Source organism: Nansenia antarctica (assembly GCF_963989245.1).
Source record: "Nansenia antarctica genome assembly, chromosome: 1".
Lineage (NCBI taxonomy): Eukaryota > Metazoa > Chordata > Actinopteri > Argentiniformes > Microstomatidae > Nansenia > Nansenia antarctica.
In genome coordinates, this window is record NC_137674.1 from 91,911,870 (window position 1) to 91,932,649 (window position 20,780).

General features: G+C 42.6%; 1 protein-coding gene across 1 annotated transcript in view; it reads right to left on the minus strand.

Annotated features, from left to right (window-relative positions):
- Positions 1-1,324: 1,324 nt before the first annotated feature.
- grin3bb (glutamate receptor, ionotropic, N-methyl-D-aspartate 3Bb) overlaps positions 1,325-20,780 on the minus strand; it is a gene marked incomplete at both ends in the record, with an annotated part of 146,068 nt that continues 126,612 nt past the window's right edge. Inside the window, 2 exons of the mRNA XM_080527278.1 lie at positions 1,325-1,958; positions 4,391-4,452. Coding sequence (XP_080383404.1) covers positions 1,325-1,958; positions 4,391-4,452 — 696 coding nt within the window. The remainder of the gene's footprint in view (positions 1,959-4,390; positions 4,453-20,780) is intronic.

A 20,780-nucleotide genomic window follows, 5' to 3' on the forward strand; every position in this document is an offset into this window, starting at 1 on the left:
ATTCAAGTGCTTCGTAACACAGACAGGGTGAATTTCATGAATGAAAGTGAAAGTTCTGTCACAAAACGTCGTTACGTATCCTCACACATGTTTAAGTGGGTATTGCGTGGGTAAAGTGAAATTACGTCTTTGTTTTGAGCTCCAGTGCGTGTTTTATGCGCGTGCACGCGGAAAAAAAATCGTGCAAATCGCGCGAGAGAGGACCCCCCCGCCACTAATGTGAAAAATCCTGGAGGAAACACTGCTGTGCCCCACCCAAAATTTTTAGCACCAGCCGCCACTGATAACAACATTTTAGAGCATATGCATGGTGGAATAATGGGATATATAGATAACAATGGATTTGGAGAAAAGGGACCATGGAGAGCCCCGACAAGAACTATAACTGGTTTGTTAAACAGGCAGTGTTGCAGTGTCCAAGTAGCCTGGGTTACTGATGAGAGATCTTTGATATAGCCTAACATGTATGAGCTATAATGTTGGTCTGCTAGGCTAAAGTCATGTTCAAAACTATTGCATAGAATGCAACATTATCTCAATACTAATTTGTCAGGCCCAGCCAATATGTGAATCCTGGCACCTCTACTGAATTGCAGGATGGATGCAAGGTAGTCTCACTAGCATGTTCGGTCCAGCAGATTTAAGGGGTAATAACATTTTCAGATACGGCAGAAAGAAAAATGTGGACACGTCTGAGGTATCTTTGTGATGGTTCTACACCTGGAAATGTTCCAGGCACAAAACTGTATAAATGTACCAAGTTTCATGCTTTCAGGAAAAGATGAACAATTCACCCAAATGTTGGCGCACAACGCCTGGACTAGTCTATAAGAAAGAATGAATAAAAACATTATCAAAGCACCACTCCCGATTTAGTACTTCATTTGCAGTGTCTGGTCTTCTGGTAGCACAGATTGTCTTTTCCGGGTTGCATGGTTAAAATTCAGTAATTGGGTTCATTATAACCCCCTCCCAACACACACACCAATAATCTGTAGATGGGAAACTGAAGACAGTGAGTGGGGAAGAGATTACGGGTGGCAGACATTTTGTCCTGTGGAGGATGACAGGAGGAAAGGACCAAAGGAGTGGCTGTATGACATAATCCTCAAAACCTTGGAAATAGCAGGCGACACAACTTAACAGTTTGGGTTTAGTGTTTAGCTGACATACTCTGGCATTGGGATACGGGAGGGGGAAGGGGGCAGCGAATCCCATTCAAGAGCCATAAGAGGATATTTCCAGGTTGAGGGAATCTGTCATTGTTGCTGTCACTACAATCCTCCCCCTAGAACCTTAGCAATGGATTCTGTGCCCAGATGCATCACCTTTTCTCATCGGTGTGTTTGATGCGGGTGTGGTGCACTGTAGGCAGAGTCTTGCGAGGAGGTTCTGTCATGGTAGTAGCACAGCATGTGTTGGGGGGAAGGGAAGTGGTAGTGAGGAGAGGAGCCACAGGGGAAGGTCCTGTCACTGTGTGGATAGAACTGGCCTTCTCTTTAGCCAGGGAAGTCTGAAGCTCAGCCCTCTTGGCCAGAGCCACCCGCAGCTGATCACGGATCTCCTCAATCTTCTCCTGCAGCTCCTGAAGCTCTCTTCCCCCGGGAGGAATGCTCGAGGAAGAAGAGGAAGAGGAGTGGGGTACGGAGGACGAGGGGAGAGACAACACCAGGCTGGCGAAAGAAGCCGTAGGCCCTCCGTTCTCACACACTCGTGTAGCTAGACTAGCCCCAGACATGGCAGCCCCTCCAGACCCCCCTTTCCCCCCCGTAGACTCTGTCACAGCCCTGGCCAGCAGGCGTCGGCTGTTGAGGGTCTCCAGTTTGAAGTGAACATGCTTGTTGTCCTTGGGGTCCCTCCCAGCATCCTGGCTGCTCTCATTGTTCCACTTGGCAGAGGCTCTGGGGGGAGGGGCGGCTGGTGGAGGCTGGGGGAGGTAGGACTTCTGGATGTTGCAGCTAGAGGGAGACAAAAACTCTGTCAGTATCATATTGGATTAGAGTGAGTGCAATTTAGGCCAAGACTAGGCTTAATCTGTGTCCAAGATTATTCGAAATACATCCAAATACTTTGAGTGTTTGCTTGAGACTGTCTGGAGAGACAGATGGGTGGGGCTTCATTTCAAATACTATTTGAAGCCAGGTCCTTAGGACACCACCCCTCAAAGCTGAAGATGAAAAGAGCGGAAGCGGAAAACAGTATGCTTAATTATAATTGAAAACGATTTTATTTGTAGTTAATATATTTAGGTTTTTCTATACTAATTGAAAACATAATGAACTTGTACTGATGTTGAACTTCCATTGAGAATCTGCTTGAATATACTTAATTTTCCTGTATTTTAGGTATACCTCCAAAACGTATAGATTAATTGAAATCAAATATACTTATTGAAAGTGTACCTGTAACTATTTTCATTATTATTTTCATGGTAATTAAATATACTTTTTCAAAGTCTACTTGTCTACCTCTCATTTGTAATTAAGTATATTTACAAAAAGGATACTTGAATGTATTGTCGAATATACTTATTGAAAGTTTTATTTAATTATCTTAATTAAGTTCAATTACAAGCATTTTGGCAAGTGAATATCTTGGTCATCTTGGGCCATGAGTAATCTTCGCAGCTTTAAACAAAAACATTTGAACACAAAAATCCCAACAAAATGTTTAGAATATATTCTTGATATAATTTGAGTATATTTCATGTCATTTACATATTACCCAGCATTCCTATCTCAAATGTACACTTATGCTGTGTTCGAAATGCCATACTAGCATACTACTCATACTAGATGTGTAGATTTGAGTATGCGAGTGCGTTCACACTGTACAGTATGCAACATTTGAGTATGCAAGAAATCTAGTATGGGTACTAAAATTAATTAATTAATTAATTTCAGCTCGAGTTCCGTTCCATGAATGTGGCTCATATAATTTGCTGCTTGGTTGCTATGCCATCAATCCTTCAGAACAAACCTGGTAGCGACCAGGGCTGTGTTCGGAATGGCATACTACTCATACTAGATATGACGTAGATTTGTATGCGAGAGCTTCACACTTTACAGTATGCGAAATTTGAGCATGTGAGAAATTTAGTATGTATACTAGATTTTGCCAAATCGATGCATGCTATTCCTACTCAACATCCCCAAAATGCATTGCGTGTCTCTTCAGTCTCGTCAAACTGCGTCATACAAACTCGTCATACAGCTGTTGTTTACATTGTCCAATAGCCTGGAGACCGGTAAGCTTGCAATAAACATCGATTTTTTTGCACAGATTTGAGTGTGCAGATGCTGTTTGCACTCTGATACTCTTCAGCTGCAGCACCCCAGCTAAGTCTGATCACGGATGAGCGGTGGTATTTTCACTAGAGAATCTACATGGTGAAATGCATTCTTAGACATGTCTACGTCGTCATGATTACAAAGATCCCACTTGAAATGCATGAAATCCAAGTTTATTCGTGTCTTACACACGTTTGCCTAGTATTTGACTGCCTGTAGCCCAGTCACGAACGGTCCCAGTATTGTAGCTTCAGACAGAACAAGTTGGTTGTTATTGTGCTTGCTGTAGCAAGCCCACGATATGTTATTGCTCATATATATTTATTTTTAATCCTGTTCTTTTACCAACTGGTAAGACAACAATATAGTAAGCTAGTTACTTGAGCTAGCTAAAGATATTGCCCCGCCAAATCATTTTACAACTTGTTTAGCTATTATGTTACGATGTTTCTGTCGAACCCCACAGTGAAGGTATCTAAGCAACGTAATGTAGCTAGCGAACAGAAGTATAAGAATATAAACTGGTTATTTTGATAAACTGGACACATTTTGGGAATATACAGTATATAGTTACTTTCTTGCCTGAAAACATATTAAAACTTCATAAAATGACATGTTAACACTTGTAGAGCCAAAATTACAGCTTTTAGCCAATGGAGGTATAAAATGGAGGATTTAAAATCCCCGCTGCCGGCCGGTGCGAAATGCATTCTGGGAGGCAGTATGCATACTGCAGTGTAAACGGTCGGCATACTTATTATGAATTTAGTAGGCAGTATGCAGTATATACTAATTGAGTATGCTAGTATGCAGTATGCTAGTATGCCATTACAAACACAGACTAACTTAGTTTCGTTGATGAACATTGTGACAAAATATATGCGTCAACGATAAGACACGAGACGAAAATGGATCTTTGAACAAAATAAACTGTGACTAAATCTATTTTATTTTGTTAATGAGACAAGACTAAAACGTTTACGTGGACTAACAGACATTGAAATTACCTGAATTCTTTTTTTCAGCAAAATCTGTCTTAATGTATACTGTATACTGTACCATCCCTCACAAAGCACTTGAAGTTATTTGAATTTAAATACCTTTTCTCTGCATTGATCTTCTTCACGTCCTCATAGGTCATGTTCAAGGCTCTGTGGATTTTCTGCAGAACACATGACCATAGTCATACCAGTGGTATAGCTACCACCCAATCACCTTGCTCTACTTTTCAATTTCACTCATTATATTAATAGTGACTGACCACTGAAACCGTAGCTTACCCTAACCCTATCAAAAACATCAACACATATAATGGAAGACTTCTTGTAGTCAATGTAATGTAATAGATTGCCTTGCAACGGCAGTGCACGTTACAGTTTTGACAATTCAAGCCCATTGAAATTGGAGCCTGAGCCCGACATCACTGATAAAAAAAAAACTGAATTCTACAAAATGACTGTGCCTTTATCCAGAGTGTATTGCCATTGCACAATGGAAAGACCGACTAGTAGAGGAAGGAGAGAGAGACTGCTGGAAAGCTCACCTTAGTTATGACAACAACTGCCTTTTTTGAATAGCGTATATATTTTGATAAATGAGCCACATCTTGCGTGTTGTTGCCTGTTGTTTTTGTATAAGCGTTGATGCCACATTGATAGCTCTTTTTAAGAGAAGGCAAAGGACTGGAGGCAACAGGCATCAGGAGGGCGACATGGAAGGTGGGGTGCACCCACATGGACCGGGGAAGCTGCATCATCGGGTTGACCCAGCGTATGACCTTGAAGGGGCCAACATAGAGGGGGAATAGTTTCCAGGACTCAATTCGGAGGGGGAGATCCTGTGTGGAGAGCGAAACCGGAGCTGGGCGACGACTGCGTCTGGCCTGGTGTTGTGGATGGACCAACGCCCACTGGAGGGCTTTGAGCACCTACCTCCAGGTAGGGGTGGGACGATTAGAAAATGTCATGTCACGATTATCGTGGGCAAAATAATCGCGATCCACGATATTATCGCGAGAATAAAAAAAAAATTAAAAAAGAAAAATTAAAAAAAAAAAAAAAAAAAAACTTTAGAATGCCAATAAAACACACTGTAATCACTTTAACTTATATTTTGTTGTATTTTTATATCAATGACAATAAAGACCATTCATTCATTCATTCATTCATTCATAATTCATTACTTCTATTATATACTTTTAATTCATTACTTCAACCATGTCATTATTTTGTTCACTTTTGCACAAGCTGTAATCAAAGATGCTCTGTCTACTTAATGTTAATTCACTGTATGATTTGTTTTTCACGGAGACTATTCTAACGAATTCTATGACATTGAAAATTATTTTTGACTGGATAGGATGCCGTGGCCACACACACCCGTAGTCTATCCGTATCCATTCATTTCAATCCATTTGAGAGCTAGATAAGGACACTTTCGTGACATGAGCTGGGCATGTATACAGTAGGATAGCCTGCACGTTCACACATAGGGCTTTCACACCGGCAGTTCCCAACGCCGGTTCGCGTTCGCGTGTCTGGCGAATGAGCCCGCGTTCGGAACTGCCGGTGTGTAAGCCCTATCAGTGCATCATGATTCATGTTGCTAACGAGCATTCAGATGAATGTCACAGTCACATGTTAACTAACTAGTAAAGCCAGGCTCATTTTACCTGGAGTTCAGAGTACAACGCAGGGTGACGGTCACGGAGGTGCACATGCAAATTGGACGTGTTTGCCCTCGGGGCAGACACTTTCCTCCGGCAAGTTCGGCATGTTGGCTCTTCATCCTGGCGTTCTTGACTTGTGAAGCCAAAGTACTTCCACACATCAGATTTCACTTTTTTATTCGGAGGATACAATGGACACGGGGCCGATGCAGCCATGGTGTATGCTAGCATACTAGTGACTGACTGACAACGCTGACTTGACAGTCACGTGCAGGCTGAACAATCCCGCGAGACACATTTCTGTGAGGATATTCGCGCGCGGCTCATGTGAGAAATCAAAATTATATTACTATGTATTTATAACATACGATTATGACGATTATTCAACTAATTAAAATTCTCCACGATAAAGTTATCGCGTGTGTTTTTATCGCGATTAACGATAATCACGATAATCGTCCCATCCCTACCTCCAGGTACAGCGAACAGAGGGGACTCTCTTGGCTCTGTAATATTGGTTTCCCTTACCACTGCTATGCTCATGACACTCAACTTTTTACCATCAATTTTGCGTAAAGGCTCTCCAAATGTATTTTGTATGAAGTATGTATATTTTCCTATAATATACAATGGAAGATATTCTCAGATTGGATTTTATACCCTTTCAAAGACATGCACAGTTCCACGATTTAATTAGTGATTGACACAGAGAGTAGATGCGATCTGTGTCAACATCATTCCTTGTTTTAGGTTTACAGAATGTAGTAATGCGAGAATATACACTAGGCCTACTTCCACAAAATGATAGAGGATGTTTCTGGTAGTATGAGGAATTGTCCCTGACAGGCAACGACTGTTGCCCGTTATGATCGAATAAGTGTCTGTTGTATTATTAATAATAAGTATTGAACGTGGAACATAAAAGGTGTTTAAATTTGCCAACTCCCCTTGACACATCCTACGAAACCTAAACTCTTGGAATGGACTGCACTTATATAGCGCCTTTTATCCAAAGTGCTTTACAACGGCCTCTCATTCACCCATTCACACACCAATGGCAAGCTACCATGCAAGGCGCCGGCCCGCTCACTGGGAGCAATTTGGGGTTCAGTGTCTTGCCCAAGGACACTTGAACCGCCGATCTGCCAACCTTGCGATCATTAGACGGCAGCTCTACCTCTTGCGCCACAGCCGCCACAGCTGTCCCTACACAGCCACCCCTCTTATTTCCTGCTCTGCCTATATTGGTGTAAAGTTTGTGTTGGTCGTGACGGATGCAATTTGCGGCGACACCGAATTACCAAAATGTTCTTTGCGCATGGTTTTAGCTTTGCACAGTGCTCTTGCCCAAAAGGTGGTTCCACAGATGAACAGCAGATGGCACTATTTGCTTTCTTTATATCTAACAGAAGGTGCTATACAGTCAGACTCTGCCTTTAGCCAATATAAAACACCTACTCCATAAACAACCTTTTACAGGCAGTGACTGTTTGCTAATATGGAATTTACTGAGGATGTGTGAACTGTAAGAGCTTTTAGATATAGAGTTCGTAAACATGTGCCAAGGAGACACAAATCAAAAACGAGCACTTTAAAAAGCCATTGAAAAGCGCTGTGAAAGAGATACCAGAGGCAGAGAACATCTCCAGACTCCAGCCATCTCTGTCAGACTCCGTCACAGAGACCCTCCTCCATGCCTTAATTTCCTCCCGTCTGGACTATTGTAATGGAGTCCTGTCCGGGTTATCAGACACTGCCCTGGACAGGCTCCAGTACGTGCAGAACTCCGCTGCCAGGGTTCTCACCCGCACCAAGCCCTGGCAGCACATCACCCCCATCCTCGCCCGTCTGCACTGGCTCCCGGTCAAACACCGCATCACATTCAAACTCCTCCTGCTCACCAACAAATCCCTCCACGGCCCCCCAGTATCTCTCCCATCTCCTTCACCACTACACCCCATCCAGAACTCTGAGGTCCTCCAACACAGGCCTCCTCATCCAACCCAGTGCCAAACTCCGGACCTTTGGGTACAGAGCCTTCAGTGTGGCAGCCCCCACCCTCTGGAACTCTCTACCCAAGGATATCCGCTCTCTAGACTCTCTAACCCTGGACATATTCAAAGCTGCCCTTAAAACCCACCTATTCACCATTGCATTCAACCTGTAGTAGCTGTTTCACTGTTTCTTGTTTTGTGTGTTTGTCTCTCTGGCTCTGTTCTGTTTGTCCCATTCCCTTGTAAAGCGACCGTGGATTTGTGAAAGGCACTATATAAATGTAAGTTATTATTATTATTAGAGAGTGGATGACTTCTTAAAGACCCCCTGTAGAAGGGTGATTACTGTTGTTTGTCACATGGTATACCAGGCAAACTGAACCTATTAAGTGGAAGTTAGCCCAGATGTATGTTGACTTGACAAAACCTTCCCTCCTTAGCTATCTTCCCCTCTCTCATGCCCCTTGACGTGTCCCTGACTTGAATCGTAGAGATGTACTGATAACTGATCATGATACTTACAATGACCGCAAAATGTATGCTTAGGATGTAGGCTGACAGAGAAACTTGATTCTGGGGAGTAGCCTATAGGCTTCACACTATCTGAACAGTAGTGTGAACTACATGGTCACATTACCCCAAATGATAACGGTGGATGACCGATGGCCTTATTCACTTATTCCTTCCAGCTAGAGTCTGGATCTAGCTAGAGTTAGAGTCATGTCAGAGGGAGGGGCTTTTGACACGTGCTGACACGTGTCTGAGTCAGTCCATCCTCTCCATGGGCGTGGGTTAGATGTGGCTACAGGCCCCACGCTTTCAACTGCCAGGCTCTCCCTCCGTCTCTCTGGGGCCTACGTCCAGGATCGGCCTGGTGACAGACTAGACAGCATTATTAACATTGGCCATGGAATTGTCCTGCCGGAGACCGGCTGTTACCCATTGACGCATCCTGTCTGTCCATAGCTCCCGCTCTGTAGCATCTCCACTCCTCCTTATGGTGGTGACAATACCCGGTCCCTTGTGGGGGTCACTACACTCATTGGTGTGGTTATTATCATGGTTCTGCTTGTAGAAATGCCACTATGGTGGTGACAATACCCGGTCCCTTGTGGGGGTCACTACACCCATTGGTGTGGTTATTATCATGGTTCTGCTTGTAGAAATGCCACTATGGTGGTGACAATACCCGGTCCCTTGTGGGGGTCACTACACTCATTGGTGTGGTTATTATCATGGTTCTGCTTGTAGAAATGCCACTATGGTGGTGGCAATACCCGGTCCCTTGTGGGGGTCACTACACTCATTGGTGTGGTTATTATCATGGTTCTGCTTGTAGAAATGCCACTATGGTGGTGACAATACCCGGTCCCTTGTGGGGGTCACTACACTCCTCATTGGTGTGGTTAATCTCATGGTTCTGCTTGTTTGAGGTTTTCCCAAATAAGATATATATGTATATGTACACATGCTATATTTCGGTTAACCTACACAATGTTTTTACTTGATTCCAGCTAATTTGTGAATGAATACGTTTTTGTTTGTGTATGGTCAATCCATTTTTATGTAAATATGGTTTCATGCTGTATTGATTTACAATAAATTCATTGCATTTCATTCAATCTTGTTGCTTTACTACAAAAAACACATCTGATTGAGGAAGACTACAAAACATTGAGAAAGGATTTGGTAAACCAAGTATTTATAGTAAGAAGAGGGGTGTGGCCATAGTAATTAATACATCTCTACCATTCTCTGAAGAGAAAGTGATAAAAGATAATAGGAGAAGATATGTAATGGTTGACCCTATTACATTAACCATAGCTAAAGGTAATGAATCTTTTTTTCATTTCATACCTATTAGTTTACTCTAACGAATTAAAATGATTAACAAGCATAATGGCACAGAGAATGCAGAGATGTGTATATATACAAAGGGTTGAAATATATGTTATTACTATTATTATTATTATTACTTTATTATCACATAACAGCTATTTGAAGCAAACTATGGAAAATGTATAACTGAGTAGTGAAATACTCAGAAATAGTGAAATACATTCTTAGAATTGTCTACCGTGTCATGATTACAAAGATACCACTTTACTTGAACACACACACTGTGACACATTGGTCACACGCGCGGGCACACGCGCGATGCGCGCGAAACACACACACACACACACACGCACACACACACACACACACACACACACACACACACACACACGCACACACACACACACACACACACACACACACACACACACACACACACACACACACACACACACACACAAACACAGTGACAGTTCACAACACAGTTTCAGATCTACTAACGGGTCTTCATTGGCATCGTTGGCATCGCGAATCATAGCGAATCATAGCGCTACCTATGGCCGGAAAGGGCAGAACCTATGACCGGAACCGGAAAAGTGGGAAAATATGACCGGATACCTTAAGATACATGGATGTTGCGCGCGAGAGACAGAGAGAGACAGAGACCGACAGAGAGAGACGAGAGAGAGTTTAGGTGAGAGAGAGAGAGACTTTAGGTGAAAGAGAGACAGGTGACAGAGATGGAGTTTCATACAGCACTCAAGTTTTACTTGATGCATCATATGTATCCTCCTGGCATGCCCAAGGTTGGACACCTTAAATCAAGGATTCTAAAGGCGTCCAAGAATTACTTGATGAAAGGTAAGTCAGTGTGAATAACTATGTTATATCCACTCTTGAAGCCACTGCTTGAAATGGCGAAAATGCATAGGCCTATATCAAAATTGAGTGTCTCATTAAGCATCTGCTAACTATTGTTAGCTATTGTTAAAACCTGTTTCCAGTGGCTTTATATTTGCACTTCTAAATGAATGCTGTATTTTCCTGCTGCATCAGGTGAGGAGTTGTACTACAAGGACAAGTACAAGGACAAACTTCGCTTGGTGGTGTGCAACAGAGATGGAGTTCGTGATGTCCTGATGGTAACTTTCTTATCTGACTTGAGTTCTTGTCCATCATCTTTCCCAATTATGACAAGATTATCATTGTTGGAGACCTCAAATCCTACTTATTCAATCTCGCCTTTTAAATGTCTGTCTTTATTGTTGTTTCATCTGTTCTATTGTTGTTTTATCTTCTTTGCTCTCTGTGAAGTACATTGTGTCACATTTTTGTGAGAAATGGGCTATACAAATGAAGTTTGATTTGATCTGAAGGAGTGCCACGACAACCATGGGGTTCATCCAGGGAGACGCCGAACGCTGGAGAAGGTGACGGCGTCCTACCACTGGTCCACCTTGCGGGAGGATGTCAACAAATGGGTGAGAGTTTTTGACTGGGTTATTACTGCATGTGAAGGAAATGTAGTTGGTGTGTGTGAACATTGTAATTTATATACTGCCCATTAGCAATGATTTTGATGGAACTTTATTCCATGGGTTTTAAAGGTTGATGAATGTCCCTGCTGTCAGCGGCATGAAAACATCAAGACAGTGGCACCTGTCCTTCATCCTATCCACGTAGAAGAAGCATGGAGTGTCCTGGGGATAGATTTAATTGGTCCACTTCCCACCACTGCAAAGGGCAAAAGGTAGCATTATGTTGGGCTGAAGTATATGTAACCCATGAATAATAGCTGCTGCAATGCTGTAGCTAATGGAGATCCTAATAAACTAAACTAAACAATCTGCAATTTTTGTTGCAGATTCATTCTGACTGCTACAGATCTGTTTACTAAGTGGGTTGTGGCAAAATCCCTCTACACTAAAACAGCCATTGAGGTGTCGAAGAAAATAGTAAACATTCTCCTTGACTTTGGACTGGTAGAGAGGATTATTACTGACCAAGGACGTGAATTTGTAAATGAGGTACAGTCATGTATATAAGACACAGTGTATGTGTGGCATAGAATATTTGTAATTTAATCATATCTTTCAAGGTAATTTGCATACACTAATACATCTGCAGGTCAACCGTGGTGTTTTTGAGGCTCTGGGTGTCAAACTCTGCATTACATCGGACTACCACCCCCAGGCCAATGGACAGGACGAGCGCACCAATCGAACAATAAAGACTGCGCTTGCGAAGTACTGTGGGGAAGAACAAAATGATTGGGATGCGCATTTAAGGGGCATTGTGTTGAGCATCAACACCTCTGAACAGGTAATATTGTGTAACACCTGCAGATGGAAACAATTGAACCGAGATAGAAAAACTGTAAAATGCTATTGATTGTACTTTTTTTTCTTTTCTTTTTTTAAACAGAGGTCAACCAAGTACACTCCATACTGTGCACTATTTGGAAGGCCCCCCCGCAGCCCAGGTGTCATCAACAGTACACAGAATGAGGTGGATGACAACACTGTTGTTGTGATTACTGATGAGGCAGAAGAACACCTAGAGGCCAAGACTGCAGAAGTCACAGATCTACATGCAAAGGTGATGGTAAAATGGCAATATATGCATTACTCCTGAAATTATATGAATACGTTTTAAAGGATAATTAACGCACACTGGGTTCAACGTCATAAAGTAATTTGATTGGACAAGAGGCAGTCACGTGGACGCTCCGACGCTCTCAGAGCGAATTTACGAACGCGGCCTGAAAGCGACATGGCACAGCTCTCATCGAGAACGACAACTATTTTAACTCTATCACTTGATATATGTCGTTTGTGTGGATATGCGTTTGATACGATTAAACCGTTTGTAAAGAGGAGAAAATATGACTTGTTGCAAGGCAAATACTTAACTATTAAGCCGGTCTACACCCTCACTTTGGAGGAGCTCACAGAACCTATTACCATCAGAGATGATGTGAGAGCTGTTTGTAGTCATTGCAAAGGCATCTTAACTCGATATCGACGCTGTGGTCATGAGTTGAAACGCATTGCTATTCAGGTAAAGCACATGGCCGCCAAGGCAAATGACACATTCATACGTAAACGCGGTGCTGCGTCCACTCAATCTCCGGATAGAAGGGACATAGAAACCTCTCATGTCGTTGATGAGAGCCCAGTGACACGGAATCTCTTGAACCCTGCAGCGAAGTCTAGACTCTGGGCAGCAAAGGTTAGTAACGAACACTGTTGTGTGCAGATCGGATTGTAAAAGAGTGTACTTAACGGAAGGAGAGGCCAGTGGCCCTGTGTGAAACAAACATGTCTCCGGTGGCAACAACAACTTTTGAGGGGCGGAGACTTAGCTAGCAGACAACTTCCTGTTCTTCACTCATTTATTTATTTTTATTTAACCTTTATTTATACGGTTTTGTATAAATGTTTCAAGGGGGGGGTATTCCACGTACGTTGGATTAGTATATTCGCGATTAAAAGAAAAGCCTCGTTCAGGCAACTCGTGATTGGGATTCAAGCCTCAAGTGATTCCTCGAATGAGAATCAGCCTTGTTATATAGGTAGGGAGATGAAAGGGGATGGGGAAAGGTATTCTGCTGATGAGAAGATGGATAGCGGTTACTAAGCGGGCAGAGGTTGTACATTGTTTCCCTTTTTCTTTTTTCTTTTTTATCTTTACCTTTTCTTTTGACTATTTCCCCCTGCTTTTATATTCATTTTATGCTTGTATATGTTTTTATATTCACTTTATGTTTTTATCCCTGTTGTAAAGCACTTTGAGCTGCATTTCTTGTATGAAAAGTGCTATAAATAAAGCTTTACTTACTTACTTTACAGGGTACTCTGGATGCTCTCTTGCTAGGAGGATGTAACACTAACGCAACACCACCAGCAGACACTACCTTGACCATGGAGGAGCCTGACAGTCCGCCAGGTCAGCAGTCCGTAAGTGTGCAGTGTTCTCCAAATAAGACTAATGTAGCAACTCAGACGGATATAGACATGTCAGATGCAGCAGTACAGAGGCCAGCTGACGTGCCTGGTCCGCTAATTATGGGCCATGTTTATGAATGTAAACAAAAACATGAAATTGAGTTGGATGATCATAGCCAGGGTAACCTTCAGGGCTAAGGGTATGGTTGTCCCAAGGATCCCACTTAGCATCTACTAGTGATGTTACACTCGACGTCTCCCGACGTAATGTGCGTCGACACAAATGTATCGATGCTTGTGTCAATTTGGCAAAAGCACCTCTGACCCGTGTGTCAATCATTCCGCAAACGTGGCAGTGTTCCAAGTCTTGTACTGCATAAAATGACGTTGAACTTGTTGAAGTCAGAGTGGAGACATACGGACGCTAGATGAATGAATGAATGAATGAATGAATGAATGAATGGTCTTTATTGTCATTGACATAGTACAGGTACCAGACAACGAAATTTGGGAGGGGGGGCTATAGAAGAAAAAAAAACTAATGTTCAACCCAAAAGTCCATCTCTCACTATTATATATTATGACCACTCAGCTCAACCATTTATGCCGTCGATGCCGTCTTCCTCTCCGTGTTCCACGGGCATTGCGCATATAACGTAACAATGGTGTAGCAGCACCTGACCGAATTGCAGCAATAAGTGCATGGACAATTTTCAATCGATGGCAAAAGTGTGGCCCCCTCCAGCGGTTGTGTCCCCTAAGCGACCGCATAGACTGCTTATAGCCCCTTTCACACATACAAGCCTTCCCAGTAGATTCCATGGAATTTCCAGGGTTGGCGTATATCTGAACGTGACTGACCAAGGAAATCTGCCCGGGCAATTACCCGAGTCGAGACCATGTATAATTCCATCATGTCTGCTACGTTCCAGTTCTGCATCCAGTTGAATGCGTGATTCAAGTAGCTTGTGTAAGCCCGGGGCAGCCAATATAATTCCACAACTGGATAGTAGGTCCAATCATAGTTAGCTAGATTACTTACTTGGATAACTTACCTACTTATCAAATGTACATTTTGTGATATAGATGCATTACGCAGCAGTGCACACACACCGTCTCCTTTCACAGCTGTCCTGAATCATGTCTACACATCACATCAGTGACATCAAGTAGTGATCAATATAATTCTACATTGATTGATCATTGTATGACAGAAAACCTCATCCAATGCAGAAAATATAATAGGCTTCTGAAGTTTGTGAACTTTTCTTTTTAAGACTTTTATTCTGAAACTTTTTCTTTTCAGACTTTTATTCTGAACTTTTTTTTTTAACTTTTTTTTTGAAACCTTTTTTTTAGGACTTTTATTCTGAAACTTTTTTTTCAGACTTTTATTCTGAAACTTTTTTTTTTCAGACTTTTATTTTGAAACTTGCCGCAAGTCATCATGAAGATTTAACAGGTCCGCCCTAAAACATTTGGAGTTCATGTGTGAACGGTGAAAATGCCCGGCTGACACAGGTTGGGATTCCATGCAATTTACAGGGAACTGTGTGCGAAATGCCTTGGACCGACCCTGACTGGCATAGTACAATCTGTCAGGACCAACCCATATGGCTACCCACAACCACTAGAGGGGGCCACACTTTTGCCATCGATTGAAAATATATGTTATATATATAACGTATAAGGGGTTGTGTGTTCTTTCTCGGTAGCCAAAAAGCTAAGAAGTCCAATGCAAACGTCTAAAAAGAGCCTCTTGACTTCTGTCTTCCACAGAGAGGAGTTGTGAGTGAAGTCACAGCCACAACAACAAACTCCAGACCAGCTCGTCCCGACCAGGAGAGGAGCGATGTCCAGTGGCAGCAAGCCAACTCTGGGAGTTTTGGTCCTGTGTTATGGGAGGATTTGAGGTCCTTCCATAACTACGCTGCTGCAGTAGATGCTGGGTCGTTAACTGAGAAATCCTTCCATAACTACGCTGCGGAAGATGCTACATTGCAAACTGTGAGGTTCTTCCATAACTATGCTGCAGTAGACTCTCCGTCACTAACTGTGAGAGGCTCATTTGATGTTGCCTGTGGCACAGAGACCCTGCCTTGGTCAGAGTCTGTTTGGGGAGGAGACGAGAAGACAGGATGCCCTCCAGAATCCCTACCAGCCCATCTGGAGCCTAAGCTTGGTGAGTCGTAGGTTATGTTTTGAAGCATTTGTCGTGGTAGTGAAGGGGGAAAAGCATCAGTTATGCCCCTGTTTTCAAATGACCTGTGGTTGTGGTCTTTTACGATGTCTCAAGAACGTGGAATGGAATTTATTGGTTCTCCTTGCAAACCGCTCCTAATTTAAATACTATGTTTGAAAGTTGGGTATAAAACAGAGGTAGAGCACAGATTCATTCTCTTTTTTCTTTGTGTAGTGGTCAGAGGATGTTGTTTTGTAAGTACAGTAAACAGATCATGTGGTCTGTCTTTGTTTAATCTCTCTCTACCTCTCTCTCGATTTATCATTTACCATTGAGGGCAGAATGTAACATATTCTATTACTTATTTGCCATGTAATAATTGTATAAGTATACAGTATTATTAAAGCCTTGTTTTATTAATTCTATTTGACCATTCTTGTACTAATTCAGCACAAACTCAACTACTCTTTGCACAGTGTTGAGGAAGTAAATGAAAGAAATAATAACTTATTATTATTTGTATCTAATCACTTATATTTTATTTCCATATTAATGCTGCTGTTATTAATTATTATGTACTACAGGGCTCTCAAGTTTTGAACAGAGTTCAGAGTGAGATTTTGGCGGCGGCGGGGGGGGGGGGGGGGGCGGGGTCTGATCTGATAAATGACATCAATTTGTAAAAAAAAAACAAAAAAAACCACACACACTACACAGTCTCAGCGTCAAAGGATATGGTCTTCTCCCACGTCTACCAGTCTGTAGCCACTTTCAGATGTGAATGATCAATTCAAATAATCTGTCCTCTTCTGTGTAGCGAGCATCTGAATCAATAGCTCCAGTCAGCCCGTGTCGTTGGAATCAGAACGTTGTTTGTTGTAGCGGGAATATCAAAATGTTCCCCGGATACAGCAATGCTATTATTTTCTGATTGGCTGTTCGGTAGCTATATTTTTTTTATTTGATTAGCTGGTGCGTGGCCTTCTGAACTCTAGGGGAACCAGAGGGAACTCACTTGATTCTCTACCTGTTCTATTTTTTTTTAAATAGCGGCGCAACTTGGTGGGCGCCCCTGGTAATTTCTCTGTGTGAGAAATACAAGGTGTGGCGTGTGAGCGTGTGAACGGATTGAAATGCGTGTGTCTCACGCCCAATGCGTGAGACTTGAGAGCCCTGGTACTACCTCACTATACCTATTACCTTGTTCACTGAAATTATCTAACTAACAGGGCCTCTCTGTGAGGCCGTCCTTGACCAGCTTATCTCTTTCTGATATAGTGTATGTGTTCCCTTTAAGACTGCTTTCTTTTAAGACTGTGGGGACTGAGTGGCCAATCACTGGTCAGTAGAGGGCGGGCTCTGAAACCTAGCGCGAGAAATCTGACCAGGGAAGACGGTGCATAATAGCGATTTTTGTGGTTCTAAATAAAAGTTTTATGATGCATTGAAATGACATTAAACTAAGATAATACGATGGTCAGCATAATTTTTCGAATCTTTATTAATAAGCTATTACAGAAACTCTAGTGAGTATCAATGCTTCATTGAATGGAAAGTCCTATCTATTCCATTCAAAGTGTTTTAGCCTTCCCCCTTTCCACTGGTAATAAGGAATTGGCAAGAATAGATCGATATAAATAGATCAACATAATGCAGCACTATCATGCACAGATCAGTCTTAAAACATGTAACGTTATATACAAGCCCGGATTATCCATATATTGCATCGGGTGAATGCCCTGGGGCACCAGCCAATGGGGGGGCACCAAATTATTCGGACAATGAATAGACCTTTAAAATATTTTGGGCACATTTTTAAAATATAGGCTATATTTACTGGAAGACATCCACACAGGTACAAAACTAACGGTTATATTTAGGCTATCATATAAATAATAAGATAAATAATTGCGAGTGCCCCACCCCCAGTCACAGACAAGTGCCCCCCCCCCCAATCACAGACAGGTGCGCGATGACGCAGTGACGCCAAACTATCAACTAAGAAATCTAAATGGACAGGCGACAACTGAGTGGCTCTGCCAAGCGAAAAATTAAGCAATCCTGTCTTGTTCAGCGCATTGATGCATACAGGGCCCTGAATGGACTATTTGGCATTTTGTTTGATTCCGACATGGACCGCGATTCTGTGCGTAAACGCGCTACTGCGCTCTCCTCCACATATCCAGATGACCTGGACAAAAACTTTGGAGATGAACTTATTCAGTTCAAGGATTTTGTGCGGGAGGAGACAACCCGTTCACCAGAGGAGATGCTTCAAATCCTGAGAATACATGGACTAATATGACGCTGTGGCTGATTTGGGCCTGTGTGATGCACAGGGCTATAGCCTACGTCTGATACAGCATCACGAAGGTGAGCAGAGCGGCAAAGAGAAAGGCGCTGTTTATTTCCATTTTTGGACTTGGTTGGTATTGAGCTTGTTTTATTGTAGTATACAGTATGTGCATTTCCCCCTTTGTTATGGTTTTGCATGTAGTCTCAGGCCATTTATGATGGAAATAATTAGCCTATATTTAGAAAGTCGTGTTGCATTGGGATGTGAGTTGCATTCAGATTTGAGCATCAGTGTCAAGGCTATACTACGGCATTAGGCCCAACTGGGATGAGCCTGTACTGTAGTAATATGCTCTTGTCAATCTATGGTTTTTGTAACCATAGTAAACATCACATTTTCACTTGCAAAGTAAAAAAATAAAATAAAATAAAAGTGTGTGTGTTGCGGGGGGGGGGGGCACACATCAAGTCTGGTCACCCTAGGGCACCCTAGGGGGTTAATCCGGGCCTGGTATATAACGGAGCGATGTATTTCTACGGAAAAGGCTGACTGACGCGGGCATTTGAATGGAATTCCCGGGTAGAAATATTCTCTGCCCCCGCTGTCAACGGGACTTTGAAACAGCAGCAGCAGGTGAACTCCCGGTTCATTGAGTTTACGGTTAAAAGCATATCTTCTCGGGGTGTCAGCGCGGTGGTTAAGGGCTCAAAATGACCGTAGACCGATGGTGAAGTTAGCAAAGGAGTATTGTGTTTGTACCACCTCCACAGCCGGTGTTATTCACGGACAAAGACGGTGCATAATAGCGATTTTTGTATTGTGCTTGTTGTAAATAAAAGTTCTATGATTCATTGAAATGACATTAAACTAAGATAATACGATGGTCAGCATAATTTTTCGAATCTTTATTAATAAGCTATTACAGAAACTAGTGACATTTTCCTAGAGCGAATGTGGTATTTCAAGATGGCGGTTACTAGTGAAGAAATCTATGGACATGGGATGACGATTTCCATTGACCAATAAACGGTGTGCAGCGTCACACGTCACACGCAGCCTGGCAAAAAGATCCGGATCTTAAAATGTAGACCCTGCTCTCGATGTGGAGCTAAAGAAGCGAGCCGAGCCGACCTGGGACGACAATGGAAAAGGGGAAAAGAAGCAGGCCGAAGCGGGCTGGCCTGCTTTGGCCTGCTTTGGCCCTGTAATGGAAAAGCGCCATTAGTGTGTTAGATGTGTTGTTTACTAGGCTAGCGTAACCTAGCCTAACCTGTTAGGATCGATAGCCACACAGTTATTTGTTGTATAGAAAAGGTAAATGCTTTTGTAATGAACGGTTATGTTGTGTGGAACCAAAAATAATTATTAATTCATTGATTTGTAGATTTTATATAGAATAATACTGTGGATTGAAATTATTTCACTAGCCTACTTCTTACAGTACAAGTACAGTACACTGAGAGTCTATGGAAAGCATGCAAGCCTACACTTGCCTAGGCATTGCCATTTTGTTTTCTCTTGCTGCTGCAATGTCGACTGAAACTGAAGCCATAAGAATTGTACTCTCTTGTAGCCTAAGAGGAGTGGTTGTCTTGAGGGAGTGGTTTGGGTGGAGTTAACCAGCTATTGTTCCCACCCATTACCTACCTGTGAAAAAAGGCTGTGAATACTTTGAGGCCGGATTTCTCGGCTCGCTGATTTGAGGGGTATCAACATTCAAATATGCATGACTTCTTCAACTTTGTAGACTGTACATTTCAATGTATTGTCACGATCCAACTGTTCCTGGTTGTCATGGTAAGCTCAGGGGGTGATGATTGGTTACCCAGGGTACATGGGGGAGTGGCTTGCCTGTTGGCGGGTTTTCTAAAGGTATTTTGAAAGGTGCTCATTTGCTACCGGAGAGAGTTGAGAGTGGAGTGAAGAGTTGAGAGTGGAGTGAAGAGTTGAGAGAAGAGAGAAGAGAGATACTGATTTGAGACGCCGTATCTAGGAGAACCCCGTGGACATTTATTACCAAGACTGTTACTGTTTAGGAACATTGGATTACCCCCGAAGTCGTGTTGTGTCGTGTTCGGTTTTGTTTGTTGTCTGTTATATGTCAATTACTGAATGGGAAGGGACATCCTGCGAACGAACGTGCAGGCTGTTCAGTATCCCCGCGGACCACGCCACGAAACAACGGAGCCAGGTAAGCCATTTCCCCTGCTTAACATCTACCTTGGTGCTGACAGCTAACCCTGAGCTAAGCTATACACCTGTGTCCGGCCTCGGCCCTGTGTGGGAACGAGCCCATTGGACATCAATGTACACACAGCTGTTGGGTCGTGACATAATGACACATCATTTAAAAGCTTACAATGTACCCTTTCATAATCTGGGAAAAACTGAAAAATTACGTTGCCAGACTTGCGGACCTTTTCACCAAACCCTGTCACATATTGTCATGATTATACTTCAAAGATACTGTAGATTTTCAGCTTTAAAAATGTTATTTTTACTGTCTTTAAAGCACTGAATCACTGTGAACGGTTGTATTCACTCTCTCGCTTTCTCTCTCTCAC